This window comes from Hippoglossus stenolepis, chromosome 2 (assembly GCF_022539355.2).
Source record: "Hippoglossus stenolepis isolate QCI-W04-F060 chromosome 2, HSTE1.2, whole genome shotgun sequence".
Lineage (NCBI taxonomy): Eukaryota > Metazoa > Chordata > Actinopteri > Pleuronectiformes > Pleuronectidae > Hippoglossus > Hippoglossus stenolepis.
The window spans coordinates 19823216-19838140 of NC_061484.1; the positions used below are offsets into that span (position 1 = coordinate 19823216).

General features: G+C 42.6%; 2 protein-coding genes across 2 annotated transcripts in view; one reads left to right on the top strand and one right to left on the bottom strand.

The window, feature by feature from the left end:
* Window positions 1–118: 118 nt before the first annotated feature.
* On the bottom strand, window positions 119–4965 carry ints12 (integrator complex subunit 12). Its single transcript, XM_035175725.2, has 7 exons — window positions 4810–4965; window positions 3804–3967; window positions 3514–3672; window positions 2868–3049; window positions 2569–2728; window positions 2290–2433; window positions 119–954 (listed from the first exon to the last, which is right to left on the bottom strand). The coding sequence occupies exons 2-7, from the start codon at window positions 3957–3959 to the stop codon at window positions 394–396; spliced, it is 1362 nt and encodes a 453-aa protein (XP_035031616.2). The 5' UTR covers window positions 3960–3967; window positions 4810–4965; the 3' UTR covers window positions 119–393.
* Window positions 4966–5155: 190 nt separating this feature from the next.
* gstcd (glutathione S-transferase, C-terminal domain containing) overlaps window positions 5156–14925 on the top strand; it is a 43258-nt gene continuing 33488 nt past the window's right edge. Inside the window, exons 1-5 of the mRNA XM_035175702.2 lie at window positions 5156–5250; window positions 5372–5802; window positions 7146–7604; window positions 8907–9176; window positions 13474–13567. Coding sequence (XP_035031593.1) covers window positions 5383–5802; window positions 7146–7604; window positions 8907–9176; window positions 13474–13567 — 1243 coding nt within the window. The 5' untranslated portion in view covers window positions 5156–5250; window positions 5372–5382. The remainder of the gene's footprint in view (window positions 5251–5371; window positions 5803–7145; window positions 7605–8906; window positions 9177–13473; window positions 13568–14925) is intronic.

Genomic DNA, 14925 nt, shown 5'->3' on the forward strand with positions numbered 1-14925 from the left:
TTGTCATAATAGTGTATAAACTCAACCTTTATGATAACTTGTGTGAGCCTTTCTTCATTTGTTCTGTGTGAATCACATTCAGGGACAACACACGCTACAAAGTCAATGATATATGCAATTTGTCAGAGGAGGATATTTAATGACATTCGTCGATAAAAACTGACAGTCACATTATAAATGTTTAGATTCGTTAGGGCAGAACGACGCACACAGAGTCCAGCAGCATTTACGCAAAGTAAGATTCAAGTATTTGACTGGATCGTGTCAATCCATGTACAGATGCTCTTGTCATACAAACATTATTTTGTCACTAATTTCACACGTTTGCAAGGTTTATTTTCTCCTCCCCCAGATCTCCTCCCCCTCTTATTCTTCTTTTCTCTCCATCTCTTCTTATTTCTTCAGTTTCTTTTGCGCTGCTTTCTTCTTCACCAGCTGTAACCGTTTCATGGCATTGAGCTGAGACTCTTGAGAAGTTGGCGCTTTGTCCCCCGGTGCAACCTTTGACCCGTTCCCATTGTTCCCGTTACCTCCTCCGTTATTGCCTCCGTTCCCCCCGGCGCTTGCCTGGGCGCTACCCGGGGAGCCGGCCCCTGACGAAGCAGAGCCTTTCCCTGGGTTTTCGCTGCTCGATGAGCGGTTCAGTGGCTGCTTCCCCAGAGTCAGGGGTGGAGGAGGTTTCAGGGGCACCTGACTAGAGCCATTTCCGTTACCACCACCTGGTACCTTGGTACTCCCAGGTCCTGATTTTGCTCCCGCCAGTCCAGACAGCCCGGCAGGTTTTTGGCCAGAGGGAGCTGTCACGGTCTTGTTGCTCCCACTTGGACCCGAGGAACCCAGTTTGGAGCTGGGAGGAAGAGCAGCGCTCGTCTTGGCTCCGAATGCAGCCCAGCCTGTTAGACCACTGCTTGAGGAGGAGCTGCTACTGGTGGGGGTGGCTGATGTTGCGGATGCCTGCATGAAATGAAAAACAGTCACTATAATTATCACAGCACAAATTCAACAGATCTAATTCAGACACAAATACTGCTAACGCCAACAAATTAAAAGCCTGCTCGCAACTGTCGTTTGGGAGTGTGATGAAACCATTTCCCAGGGATTTAAATATAGAGACTGTGCTGCTCTTCCATCATGACAAGACTGTCTAGTTATTTTCTTCTAATGTTTTGAGTCATTATCTTGCTGTAGGATGAAGCCCTGACCAAACAGTCTTTCTTCCCTTCGTGGACTGCGAAGGTTGAACTGAAATGCTTCACCAGTTTTTTCTGCCCTCATAGTTGGCTACTTTTTGCATTTACTGTAGCTCGGCCAACCGCATAGATAGCTTGTTAGCTTTGTCACTGTCACACCGTGAATTCAAGGATAGGACGGCCTCAGAAGGATCCAGCTGTTGGAAGCTTCATTTCTTGTGAATAAAAGGTCGCATTTTAGGGAGCCTTCAACATGAGGCCCTCTATGCAGCCCCTGAATTGGGACACATCCGCACAGACCTACGTCCTGAAGTACAGTATTGTTATAATGATGGATCGGAGGGTAGAGAATCAATTTGAGGATTTGTCAGTAAACAACAAAAGTTAGGACACCTGTAGGATTTGTTTGCATTAACTTTCAAGGTTTCAAATTAACGGAAGTGAACCAATATCTTAATCCTAGCAAAAGGAATATTCATTTTATCGGTTTTTGGTGACCATAACAAAAAACAGCATTGTTTTGTTTACCTTGGGGCAGCCCATTGTTTACCTGTGACTAGTCTAGCATGTTTATCAGCAAACTTACCTGCAAGCAATGCAACTTGAGCAACACTTTTGTTTGGAAAACAAACAAAACTCCCTCCCATTGCGGCTCGAATTAACATAATCAAATCACTGACTAAAGGCAAAATGTTGTCAAAATAACTTCATGGTGAATAAGTAAAAATGCTGGAAAGTTTTAAACCAAATTCTCTCTGGAGACATGACAGCAGCAGAAGTCAGTGGTTGGCTCATTAAAGGTAAGTGTATACTTTCTGCTCATTTTCCTCTGCAGAGATATTTATGCAGTTTGCCTTTTAGAACAATTTTGTTCTAAAACTATAGTGTTCTCTCACTATCTACCAGTAATAAGGAGGCAGAATCCTAGTTTTCCAGAGTTTGACACAGTAGAACACATGAAACACAAGATTTATTACACGTGTTGGCAGAATGCTTGGTAAGCATTCACTTTCTCTCACGACACACGATTGGCATCAACACCATGTTGCATGCTGTTTAAGTCTCATACACACGACGGCCACAATGAGTTGACACTCACCTTCACTTCTGTTCTTTTAAAGGCCTGGAAGGTGCTGGTTGTGTCAGGTTTGGATTTCAGCTCCGTCTTTTTGACCAGTGTGTCTTTTACAACAGGCGCTGATGATGCAGAGGCAGGGGACGGTTTCTGTGGAGGTTTCTGGGCCTAGTGGGCAAACAAGAACAGTTTCAAACAGATAGAACTGGACCTTGTAACACAACTGAGTCCATCACCCACTAAGTGGCGATCTGCTACGAATAATTATCAATTAGATGTTGGAGTATAACTGATTTTCCTCACCATGCGTTTCATTTGCCTGGTGCAGCGGGCACAATACCACACGAGCCGTGGGTCGTTGACTTCTTTGTCTGTCACCTGGGGCTTGTGACAGTCCTGGTGGTACAGATTATGGCACTCTTGGCACTCCACCAACTGGTTCCCCATAGTGACTGTCATTTGTCTGACATAATTCAAAAGAGAGCACAAGAAGAAAAAACTAAATTATTTGAACCACATGTTGGGTTAGACAGCAACCTGACCTGAAGCTATTGCAAAAGGTAAAATAAACTTTAATTAATTTGCTAATCATTAACATGTACCTGCAAACCACACAGGCCAGGCCCATTTCCATGGCAAAGTCATCAGCGTTGGTCTCATCATAATCATTAATGTTTGGCAGGAGGTCTTTGCTTGTCTGAACGGTAATCGGAGAAGCGCGATTCTCCGGTTTCTCCAAACGAGGCTTTTTGGGGGGGTCCACCTCAGCCAACTCAACCCTGACCTGTTTGACAGTGAGAAAGACATACGTCACTTTAGAGGCTGACATCAAATCATCACATCTTCAAAATGTAAGTACCATGCGCTGTATTATTATTATAGTTGTCATTTTAAGAATTATGCATGTGTTTCTCGCTATTCAAGTAAATCTCTGGACTCAACTCTCTTTATCAGTTCTAAGATGAATTTCATGTACCTGCTTTGCAATACAGTGCTGTAGATCTAAAACAAACTTGAAAACCAATATATTATCTTGATAAGGGCTTTGAAATTACACATATGTACATTTAGTTTATTTACCTATCAATTGTGATTTAATCATGGCTCAACAACTTTCACAATTGATGCTGTACTTTGCAAAGATTTTTTTTTGCTGTGGTTTGGAATTTATTATGGGATGTCTATTTTCTCCTAAGGATGGTATTTAACATACTCTAATCAAAAAGATTTTTAAAAAAGATCCTTTACCTTCTCAATGGGTCTCTTCTCTACCTCTTTTTTGATTTTTTCCGAGCTGGATTTGCTGCTGCCACTGCTGCTGCTGGAGGATGAGGAGCTCGACGAGGACTTTGAGTCCTGTTTACTCAAGCTCAGTTTTGACACAGACCCCTTGGACACCTCTATATCCTGAGGATACATGATAATAACACAGAGTAGTTAGAATTTTGTCGAATAAATTACATATAATGAAATTGAAAGAGAAAAATAACAATAAAGACGGTGGAATGCAAATTAAGTATGTGATGAAATCCCTTTACCTTTTGTGATGAACGATACGATGAGTCACTTCCTCTTGAGAGGGAATCCTCTAGTAAAGCTTTGAGTTTATCGACTGAGTCTTTACTCTTGGAGTGCAGGTAACCCAGACCCTTTAGGAAGATGGGATCCAAGTCCAGACTGACGGGTCCAGCCATGGCTTAAACTGGAAATCAGTAAATAATGTCAGATTATTAAATTCAAGGTTAAGGGTTACAGCTTCATGAAATATTACTGACATGTCCCTTCTAAGAAAAGTTTTGGTTTAACAGGTTGCTGATTGTAAAACATAGAATAGTTTGAGCTGCCATATGGACAATGGAGTGTCAACTGTGAGAGAAGATCCTGACATGATACACATCATTGATTTTAGAAACAAAATGTCTCTCTACTCTCTACAGACCTTTGCCTCATTCAACACGACACACTGTGAACAAAAGCCATCTTGACTCTGCAGCCTCCAAACTGCAAATCATTTAGTCTTCACGTGTGATTTGAATTTTCCTCTCTCACATTCAGCTGCACTGCTCATTTTTGGCCGGAAAACATTAAATAAAGAAAAACCACTTTCCCCTCCACATGAAACATTTAGCAGGACTGAAACATTCAGTGGAAGCTGTCTCCGTGTGCCTCTCCTCGGGGAAGCTTGGCCCCAGTTCACCACCCACACGATCATTGTCTTATGCATTTAATACGGTAAAGAGAGGAGGACGAGGCTGGAGAGAATAAAAACAAAAGAAACACCACCGGGTGGAGAAAAGGAGCCTGGCTGTCCATGCTGATGCTCCGTGTCCTGCAGATTCACATCCGCTTTAGTGATTATTTCCCCGTGTGTCGCTGGTTCCCTGATTCAGTCGTTCGTGTTTAATTCAAATCAAACTTCTGTATCGCACAGAGAGAGAAACAGAAACAACGCCACGGGAACTAAAGTTACCTCCCCCCCCCTCTCTGCTGTCAGTTATAAAAACCAAAACAAACAGAATATCAATTCAAGCTTTATGACATTACCTCTCTCGGGTTTTAAGTTAAAAAAGAAAAACAGTCCCGTGCTCCGGTATTTTCGTTTGGTTGAACAGCTGATGGTCGATCAACGCTTCCTCAAAAAGAATCAACCGGGACGGACCGTTCTTCTCCAACGACCTGTGCAACCCTGAAATACGTCCGGAATGTACACGACCGGAAGCTTCCCTGCCTGGACTTTTTTTCCCCTCAAGATTCTTAAATAATATAATAATCCACATTTAAAAAACTCAATTATATGTGACACATGTATTGTGTCGTTAATGTTTTAACATACGCGTGTATTTACACGCCATATACACATTAGTATAAATCTGTATGTTGTGATAGCGGACAGCCGGTGGCGCTGTGGTGCTGGTTTTAGCTGTAGCACAGGCAACGAAGAAGACAGCGTGGACAACCAACAGCGTGGGGTTGTTGAATTCGCCGGTGAGTGTGTTTGATTGTGTGAATGTGTGTGTGTATATATTAATGTCGAAAGTGTCAGTTTAGCCAACACCTCCAAGCCGCCATCTTTTAACTGCTCCCTAACCTCCTTGTGTTTTTACAGGTTATTTAAAAATGACGCACGCTGACGCAGAGCCCCAGCGACCCTCCCTCTATTTAGAAGTTTGTGGCCAAGGTGAGGAGGCTCGTCTTCCTCTGCACTCCTCCATCACCCTCTTCCTCCTCTCGTACTGCGGCTGCAAGTCTTTCAAAGTGTCCCTGGTCTCCTCCACGCCCTCCTGCTCACGGGCACTGAGGCAGGGTCTCGTACCGGGGAGTGTGGAGGTGTGTGAGGCTCAGCTGGAGGGTCTGCCTCAGCTGGTGAGGGGCTGTCGGCTCCCCGCTGTGCTGGATGGGACCGGGCAGCTGTGCAGGGCCGGACTGGCCGTGGTGCTGAGACACATCATCAACAAGACCCTGGAGGCGGACCCCTCCAGGAAGGACGTGCAGGCGCTGCTGGGCTTCAAGAAGACCTGCCTGAAGGCCTGTGCTGAGGTGAGGGGAGGTTATCCATGAGAGAAACATGAAGGGCCTGGATGATGCTACCTGGCTTTAAAGTGATAGTGATAATGAAAATTCTCTCATTGCCTAAACACCACTATGCCGATGGAGGTGGTGGGTGAAGTGTGTGTGAGTCCACAAAACACTTTTGGAGTTTCAGGGGTAAACAGCGTTGCAGCCAAATCCAATACAGTTGAAGTAAATGGTGACCACTTCTTCAAACGTTAAAAAAAACATAAAATGTCCCCATACTGCTCCTGTGGTGTCATCCAAGTGTCCGTAAGCCCCCACATAAAACACTTCTTTAGCCTAAATGTCCTCTGACATCATCCTCTGGAGCCGCATTAGCGTGTGGATCACAAAGGTGTAAATGTTCAAATCAAATTTGAATGTCGAGGCTTAAAGTGGTCACCATTTACTTCAATTGTATTGAATATGGCTGCAATGCTGTCTACCCCTGAGACGCCAAAAGTGCTTTGTGGACTCAAAAGGAGTGAATATACATTTTTGGGTGAACTATCCCTTCAAGCATCAGTCATATTGGCTGCTGATGACTGTCCCTGTTTGCAAGGTTCACGGAGAGGGGAGGTTATAGCTGTAAAAGGCCACAACGTCTGTAGTATCATGGAGCTACTTTATTGTAAAATGTCTACATTTTGGCTTTTATTGTAGTCACAGGTGATGGTGACAGTTTCTCCTCAGCTGCTCGTGTACAGATGTGTACAGTTGTAAATAGACTGGCATTAGAGCACATATTCTCGGTCAAGGCCCAAATTCAATCAAGCTCAATTTGTGTGTTATTTGTTAAAACATATTGTGTTTATTACTACTTAAATGAAGATCAGGCCAGATTTGATGATATTTATAATATAAATGCAGGTCATTTCTAAAGTTCACTTAGCTTTTCTCAAAAATGTTCATCTACATGTTCAATATGTGTTGATTTGCAAACATGTAATTCAATATACATGGAGAGTAAACCTTTCAATAATGAATGACTTAGTGTATTAGTTTGGTTACAATTGAGCAGCTTATAAACAATACATCTAACAAAGCTCATAGAAATGCTTCACAGCTTTGTCTGAATTTTTCCTAAAATTACACAGTTCTTCATCAGAAACCTTCGAGGAGATTTGAGCTTTTAATGTAAAGTATTTCAAGTGGTTCTCAAGTCTGCTCTTCTTCCTTGACTGATTAAATTTCAATCCCTCAAGTGATGAGCTGCTCGTCTTTCATACTGATCTAAAAGTGTTCCAGCACCAAATTACTTCTACTTTACTGGAGTGACCTCAAAATCTTTAAAAATCCTTTTTCTTATCACCATTCGTCACTCTCAGGTGAGCCAGTGGACCAGACTGTGTGAAACTGGCATCCCCTCTGCTGTAGAAGAGCACCTCCAGAATCCCACCGATCAATATCAGCAGCTGCCTCTCTCCATCCTCTCCCTGGAGCGAAGGCTGGCGGAGCCGGTCAAAGTCCACAACGATGACAAAATACGCCGGCAGAAACTCCAAGAGCAGAGACAGAATGAGAAGAACGAGTCGCCCGAAGTCCAAGCAGATGTGAACAATGAGCGGGAGCCTGGGCCGTCGCCTCAGGTCCCTGATGGACTGGAGCTCAGGGCTGCTCTGGCCAAGCTGTCGGTGGATTCAGTCCCCGCTGTGACCACCAGGGAGAGCTCTGAGATCAGGAAAGTGAAGACGGCAGATCTCCCTCCGCTGGAGCATTTGTTTGCTGAAGGCCTGTACTTCACTCTGACGGATGTGGTGCTGCTGCCATGCATCTATCAGTACCTGGTAAGAGCCTTGGAGTTTATGAATCATGTTTGAGGGTGTGGGATAAAATCAATCCTTGTGGCGAAGGACCCTCCTATCGCTGCCTTTTTATTGCCTTTTACTGCCTTTTATTATCAGAAAATTTGGATCCCTGAATACACGTCAAATACTCACTTGATTTTCATATGTGCCTCTTATATTTTCATTATTTTGACACAATATGATGTTTACAATCCCCATTAATGTGCCATAAGCAACAATTTTACATATTTACAGTCTTTTTTAATGCCTTTTATTATGATGACATGTCAAATTATGCATGACTTTTAGTTTTGACTCTCTGAGCAGACATCCAATCCACCTCCTTTCAGTTCCGTCCAGGCAGAAACCTGAGTTAAGAAGAGTCGCTGCATCACTCTTGGCACACGTTTCGCTCTCAAAGGTGGTCTGCAGCCACCTGGCAAGGAGCGATAACAGTGTATGGGAGAGTTTCTATTCAAATGCAGCAGGTTGAAATGCATTTCAATGACACTACTTTGGGAATGGGTTTCTCTCTGCAACAGATCAAGAATCGGTGGGTTGTTAGGATGACCTTTAAAACTCTTATCTTCCAGAGGACGTCAGAAGCTCACGACCATTTAGTGAATATTCATAACTCTTAATGGTTGCATGTTTTTAGGTAAAGTTAGTCGCAGCAATTGAAGCAACAGCAGCGGAGACCAGAAACCGAGAGCACCAGGGCTTAGTTGAGTGGTATATTATTATTGATTAGGAATGCTGCACTGTCTGGCACTGAAGTGGAGCTCAACCTCCATTTCACCCTTCAGCTGTCACCCAGCTATTCCTCAACTGTGGGAATAAACTGAAGTTCTCACAATGAGGCTTTTAGTAGTCAGCTGTGCTCCAGTGGTTTCCAGTTTCACACTCAGCCTAGCGTGTCTCCTCTTAACGGCCATCACTGTCCGCAACACATGCAGCCACAGCGGATCCTTTCCACTCCGCCCACTCGCCGTACTGCAGAGTGCCCCCATCTCCCTCTCTCTGTCTGCGTCCCCCTCTCTTTCCCCCGTCCTCCACACCCAGTCGCACACAGTGACACTGCTGCTCTGATCACGTCTCTGTTTGTGTCCTCACCCTCCCCACCTGCAAACGTTGTTTTGATGTGTTTTCCCGCCTGCCCTCATGTGTGTCCACCAGTGTGATGAGGGGGTTTTGGTGGAACCTGACATCTCGCTCCATTGGAGATGACACATCAGATGAGTCACTTAATCACTATTGTTGTTTCTTTTTTCTTCTTTTCTTTCCTCTCTTTGTCTCTGATAGTGTTCCCTCCAAGCCCACGCTGTGAGCACTCTGCATCAGCTCCCCCACCTGCTGCGTTGGTTCAGCCGTGTTCAGGAGGTACCTGGGGTCCTTCGTGCAGCCAAGGCTTGTGGAATGGCTCTTTCCAACCTCCAAGTTCCCATGTTCATACTCCCAGGGCTGTCGGCAAAGGACAACCCAACTAGTCAACTGGAGCCAGAAGAAAACCAGGAGACGACGTCACAACTGCCTTTTGTCGGTGGCCCCAGGCCCACGATGACTAAACTTAAAGTAATTTATCCCAATTTCTTACTTATTTCTCATCATGCTTTACCTCTCTGTGTTCTCCAAACGTTTTGCTTGAATGCAAATGCACACATATACATCCATACTAATATGTGTTCCATTTTAAAAATAAAACTATCTTCGTCAACACAAGCATTTAAGCTCTGCCAATTCATACTGGGCATGTGCGTACCGGTGTAAACAGGAAGCAGATGGCCTACTCTCCAGTACTCTGGTTGCTTAGTTACAGAAAATACTACGACTGAGAAACAACAATGGTGAAAAGTATCATGAGGGATTTTTTTCCTTGGGGCGACGACGAGGTGGAACCATTACTGTCAGTGTTTACAAAGCTTCTGCCTTCACTGCTGATAGTCGAGTCGTGACTGATAAAAACAATCAGGAAGAGACTACGGCATCATTTCCAAACATCTCAATATCTGACCGTCCAGACCAGTTTTCAAACTAAAACGGAACCAATAGCATTTCCAAACTTCTTTGTTTTAGGCGATCATAAACTGTGGAGTAGTACGGACAGCAAGCGTAAACATAGCAACCGTGATGCGTTTTAAATCTAAAACGTAGTAGTGTGGATGTAGCTTCTGACTGTAAGTTAAAGCTGGTGTCTCCCATCGTCCCTTCACAGCACAGATAGACGGCGTGTAGGCTCCAACTGGTTGTTAACCATTATCCCTATAATTTCACGCCTCAATTTTCTGCTGATTGTGCCTTCAGGAGTGTAGCTCTAAGTTAATGTTTTGTCTGCTGGCTGACTTTCTTAATTGTTCAAATTCTCATCGTTCTGTCAGCACGTTTACACTAAGTGCTTTCAGTCACAGGATTAACAGTTTAAGTGGGCTGTTTAAAGGTCTTAGGATGCGGGCACGGTTTTCTTCTCACAGACGTTGTTTGTATGACATGGTTTTTATCTGTCAAGACAAATGAACTAAAAAAGTGACCATTCTCAAAAAAAATTTAAGAACAGAATCTGCTTTTAAGAATAGTGTTTTACTGCCCTCGCTAAATTTTAAAAAGCTCACTTCAGTATTCTCTGTGGATCCTGTTGCCACTTACAATAGTGCAGACAGCGCACATTCAGCTTTTCCTCATTTCAGGTGCAATAAAAACAAAGAATCCAGTCCAAAACAAAACAATGTTTTATAGCCAGACTAAGTAGTTTCTAGTAATGGCTGAAAGTCTTAGTGTAAAGAGATAAGACAGCACTCAATACTAACATAATGTGTCCACACTCTGAAAATGTAATTCCCTGAGCAAGCATTGGCAAGACACACACACTCACACATTTATAACTTTCTCAGCTCCACAGCACAGCAAATATTGCCGCTACAACATTATTTGGACTAGCTTCTTCAGCAGGAGATAAACAAGCCCGGCTGTTTAAATGGAGACACTGACTAACCTCTCAGTGCTGAGCCTTCAATCTGTGCTCTTGGTCTTGTTGCTCTGCTCCCTCAGCAAAGATATTTCTGTGATTTCCTGCTGGCTAAGTGTCTTTAACAGTGTGATATTATGTGACGGGAAGCAGGCAGAGGGAGAAAGCTGTATAAAAAAAGAAAAAGAGAGAGAGTTTGAATGAGACTGTGTGAGCTGGGTGGTCAGGATGGGCTGTGTCTCAAATGTGCCATGTTGCTGGATGAATTTTAGCGAGGCAGCCACAGATGTGCTCAAATGACAGTTTTCATGGCACGGTGAAATCAGACATTAGAACCGAGAGGAATGCGTGCACACACGCAGACACGCACACAATGGCCACCATTCTTTTTTTTTCCCTCGGAGGGATTATAAGGATGGCTGCGTGTCGCCACCACCATGTCTGCAGTGCAGCTGCTTTGGCTAAAGTGCCTGTGTATGGCCTCATGCATATGTGTGTGTGCTAAGGGAAGTGCGTCGTCTGACATGGTGACACGCGATCCATCACTGCCGCTAACCAGAGGCACCGGGCTTATCTTAATCCATTATCCACAATATAAATGGATCATAAAATCCTTTCCTCACATTAGTTAACGCACACAGATGCATGCCAGTCAAACTGCTTGTGCGATGACATGCAGACACACGACCTGTAAACTAGATGTAAACAGAAGTGTAGCCCTGACACCGAAATGCAAGATTGAAGCCTTTCTGCGATTACTGACAGGGCTCTTGATGATATGAGACAACAAGCTAATCTAAGTTAGCAGTAAAAATAGGTCCTGCTGGAAGAACAGGAAAGCCTGTGTTCTAGAGACTGGGATTACTGAGTGTCTGTGTCTGTTCCTGTCGAAACTGCTGCACTGAAACTAGCCATAACTATATATGACAGGTTATATTCTTAGGTAGTACGATAGTTTTGGTCCAGATGAATATTTATAATATAATATTCATTGATAGCCATTAGGGAATCATCTCTCCCAGATCATTTGTTATTGTCGTGTCAGTTTCCCACATTCTTCTCAGCTTTAGAATGGGACTGATGCATCTTGAAATGTGATGTGATCTTTTGATGTCTCTGATCTTTTAAACCACACTGTTGCTGCTTCCTCTGCAACGTGAACTGCTGTGGCAGATCCACTTGATCTGAACTGCTGCTCCCGAGCGTGTTTTCAGGCTCTAACTCTCAACCGTGTGCTTAACTGATGTTATCATCCAGCAGTGAAACATGCTGCCTTCTCCAAAATGATGCCTCGACATTGCACAAACCATTTTACTGGAAAAGAGTATATTAATGATTTTGATAAATTTCATCCATCCTACTTTGCACAGAGATTAGGGGTTTATAAATGTAAAGCATTTTCACAGTCAACGTTTTAAATGTGCTACTATATATTTTGTCTTATCTACATTTTTGTCTTATCTACATTTTTATCTACACTTTTCAGTGAAAGTCATTATGGCCCCCGGCTGCAGCCACTTTGTGACTTGATGGAACATCTTAAAACTGAATCACTTGTTTAGATTAAATTAGTCCTGGATTTTTGCAAAATCCCAGTTTTACTTAATCTCTTTAGGAAATTGACCTCCCATGCTTTCATCCATTGACAGAAACAATTAAAGTCAGGTCCATTGCAATACATTTCTACAGAGCAGTTTCTGAAATATATAACCATGGGAAACTGGGTGTTTTTGACAGTGTCATAAAAGGTGCAGATTTCATTTGGTCGTTTTGAAGCTGTAATTTAGTTCTCATTTGTTGGATTGATTTTTATGGAAAAGTGTTTCCAATTTCTTCTGCTCCTCCATTTATGCAAATGAGTCGCACAAGATATTAGCACAGAGTATTTTCTCATGCCGGAATGTCACATAACCCCACACAGTACAGTTACAGTATGTCATAGCTACTGAAGTAGCGATGCCAGCAATTACATATTTTGAGTAAATAGTGTTTATTGCTGGGCCTGTTTGTTCAAATTGAAGTGCCTCATACGAGTCTGTGTTTCAGTTTTTTTCAGTGTAAATCTTCAAGTTATTTATATACTGTCCATTGTAGATAACTAGGCGTGGGCGATGTGCTATGATATTAGGTATTCAAACTATTTTTCACTGCCACTGTACTTTTAAAATACAAAAGTCACTGGTGTTTTTTAATTTTTTTATCATGAATTAATACACTGCTGCCTACAACAATAGCAGAGTTGTAGTGATAATTAAATGGGAATACACGATATATAAGCACCATCATTTTCACAACAAGTAAAGGCTAAATTTAATTAATTAATTAATAAATTAAATAACATAATAACATCACCTTAGTGTAATAGTATTCAGTTATTTGTAGATACTTTCCCAATCTCAGTATTATTTTCCCTGCACCACACATCCCCTTCATGGTTATTACAATTGAAGTTAAGGCAAAAGTGCAACAGTCAGAAACATTTTACCAAAAGAAACGTTTTAACATTAACTTGTTTCTGTACGTATATTAGTTTCCTTCGCCTGACTTTATAGCTTGTTTCAAAGTACTGAAGTACTCGTGCAGCCAGCCCACTTATTAAAGAGAAAGACCAGAGTACTTTACCTTGTCTGCTTTGTTTCTTCAGTATTTCAAGTGTCTTGGATGTACAGGTGTGTGCACTGTACTGGAGAACCTTTGTTCTCTTGTGAGAGTAATAAGTGTCCTGGTGTGGTAATTTTCCTCAGGAGAGGAATCACAGCTCCAGATCAGTGTGAGGAAGGTAATAAAGGGCTTGTTCAGGAGGAGCTCTTTGATTTGCTTCATTTCAACCATTTGGACCACAGAACCTCAAGGCTGTGGAGGGGTTTCTATGGTAACCTGTGTGTCTGTGCTTGTGTGTTCCTCCCTTAGGAGAAAGGCATCGAGGCAGTCTTCGCTCCTCATCCTTGCCCTGCCTGGACCCTCCCATGGGACAGCTTACCAGGAGCTATCAACCCCACTGAAGGTAAAGTGGAATCGCCGCCTTGTGGCTCTCCTTCCTCTTTTTCCCCTTTGCCGCTCTGACCTTGCACTCTAATTTTTTAGTTTTTTAAATTGCTCTTTGTTTCATCCAAATACATCACCTCCTATCTGCATTGAAACCTCCAGCCCCAACTCTTTATCTGTATGCCCATACATCTCTCCCTGCTCCTCCTTTCACCTTATTACATGGCCAAAGTCAAAACAAATACTATGGATAGAGTACACGGAGCAATGAGTGAGGAATGTGCATAAATGTTTGCATAAAACCTTTCCTTACTGCTGTGTCCTGGTGAGTTTCAGTGGCACCTTACCGCCCTCCGCAAGAAAACATTAGCGACTGACACATGAAGAGGCTTTCTATCCAGCCTCAGCTGGATGCGTTTCCCCCCATGAGTCCCCTCTAATGAATTTTAAAGTGCTTATCTCGATGTGTTATCCTTCTCCTGTTCTGGGGGGTGAGAGTGTGAAATAGGTCTATGACAGAAACACACTTAGCACCACAGACACACACAACCGTGCACACTGAAGGCACAAACAACTAATGTGCAACATCGAACTTGTGCAAATGAGTTTGTGGATGCTGATTGCAGTCATATTTAATTGCAGTGGAAGGGTTGTTGATTGCTCCCCCAGGTGGAACGGGTGAAGCAGATAAAGGAAAAATGTTGTTTCTTTCTCTTTCATTCTAATGTCTGCATTGTTTGTATTAGTGAGACGTGTTTGAAGCAGCTGCAATAAATCAGTGTTGTTATTATAAGGAAATGGAGGAGCTCGATAAAGACACATGTATGCATAATAGGAATATGTAGATATTTCCTTTCCACTTTATCGTTGTTTTTTAAATTAGTCCTCCTTTTATTTTCACTTATGGATATTATTGCAATGAGCAGAACTTCATTCTCATTGCTTATTTCCTCCACTCATTTAAAAATAATAACACAAGAAAATGGACATTGGACATTCCAACATATGGTGTAATGATTCATTTCCTCCATCTTTTGGCCCATGTGTTTGTGCAGACCAATAGCTTCCACGTCATTACAGTTATATCATGTCGGTGAACTATTACTTAGAATCTGAACGAGAACACAAAAACCACAGGTATGCTCAGAAAATGTGAAAACATATACCACAACAAAACCACTGCAGAGATGGAAAACCATGTTAGTGGTCCATCTCTCACTCAGTTTGATATTCTTTTTACTTAATGTCTCCATGTAAACATTTTTCTTCCAATAAATAAAATAGAAAAACATTTGCAACTTGAATAGCACTCAATTCAATTCAATCAACCTGCACCAAGTTAGACACACTCAAATAATCAGTTCCTTAAATGTGCCT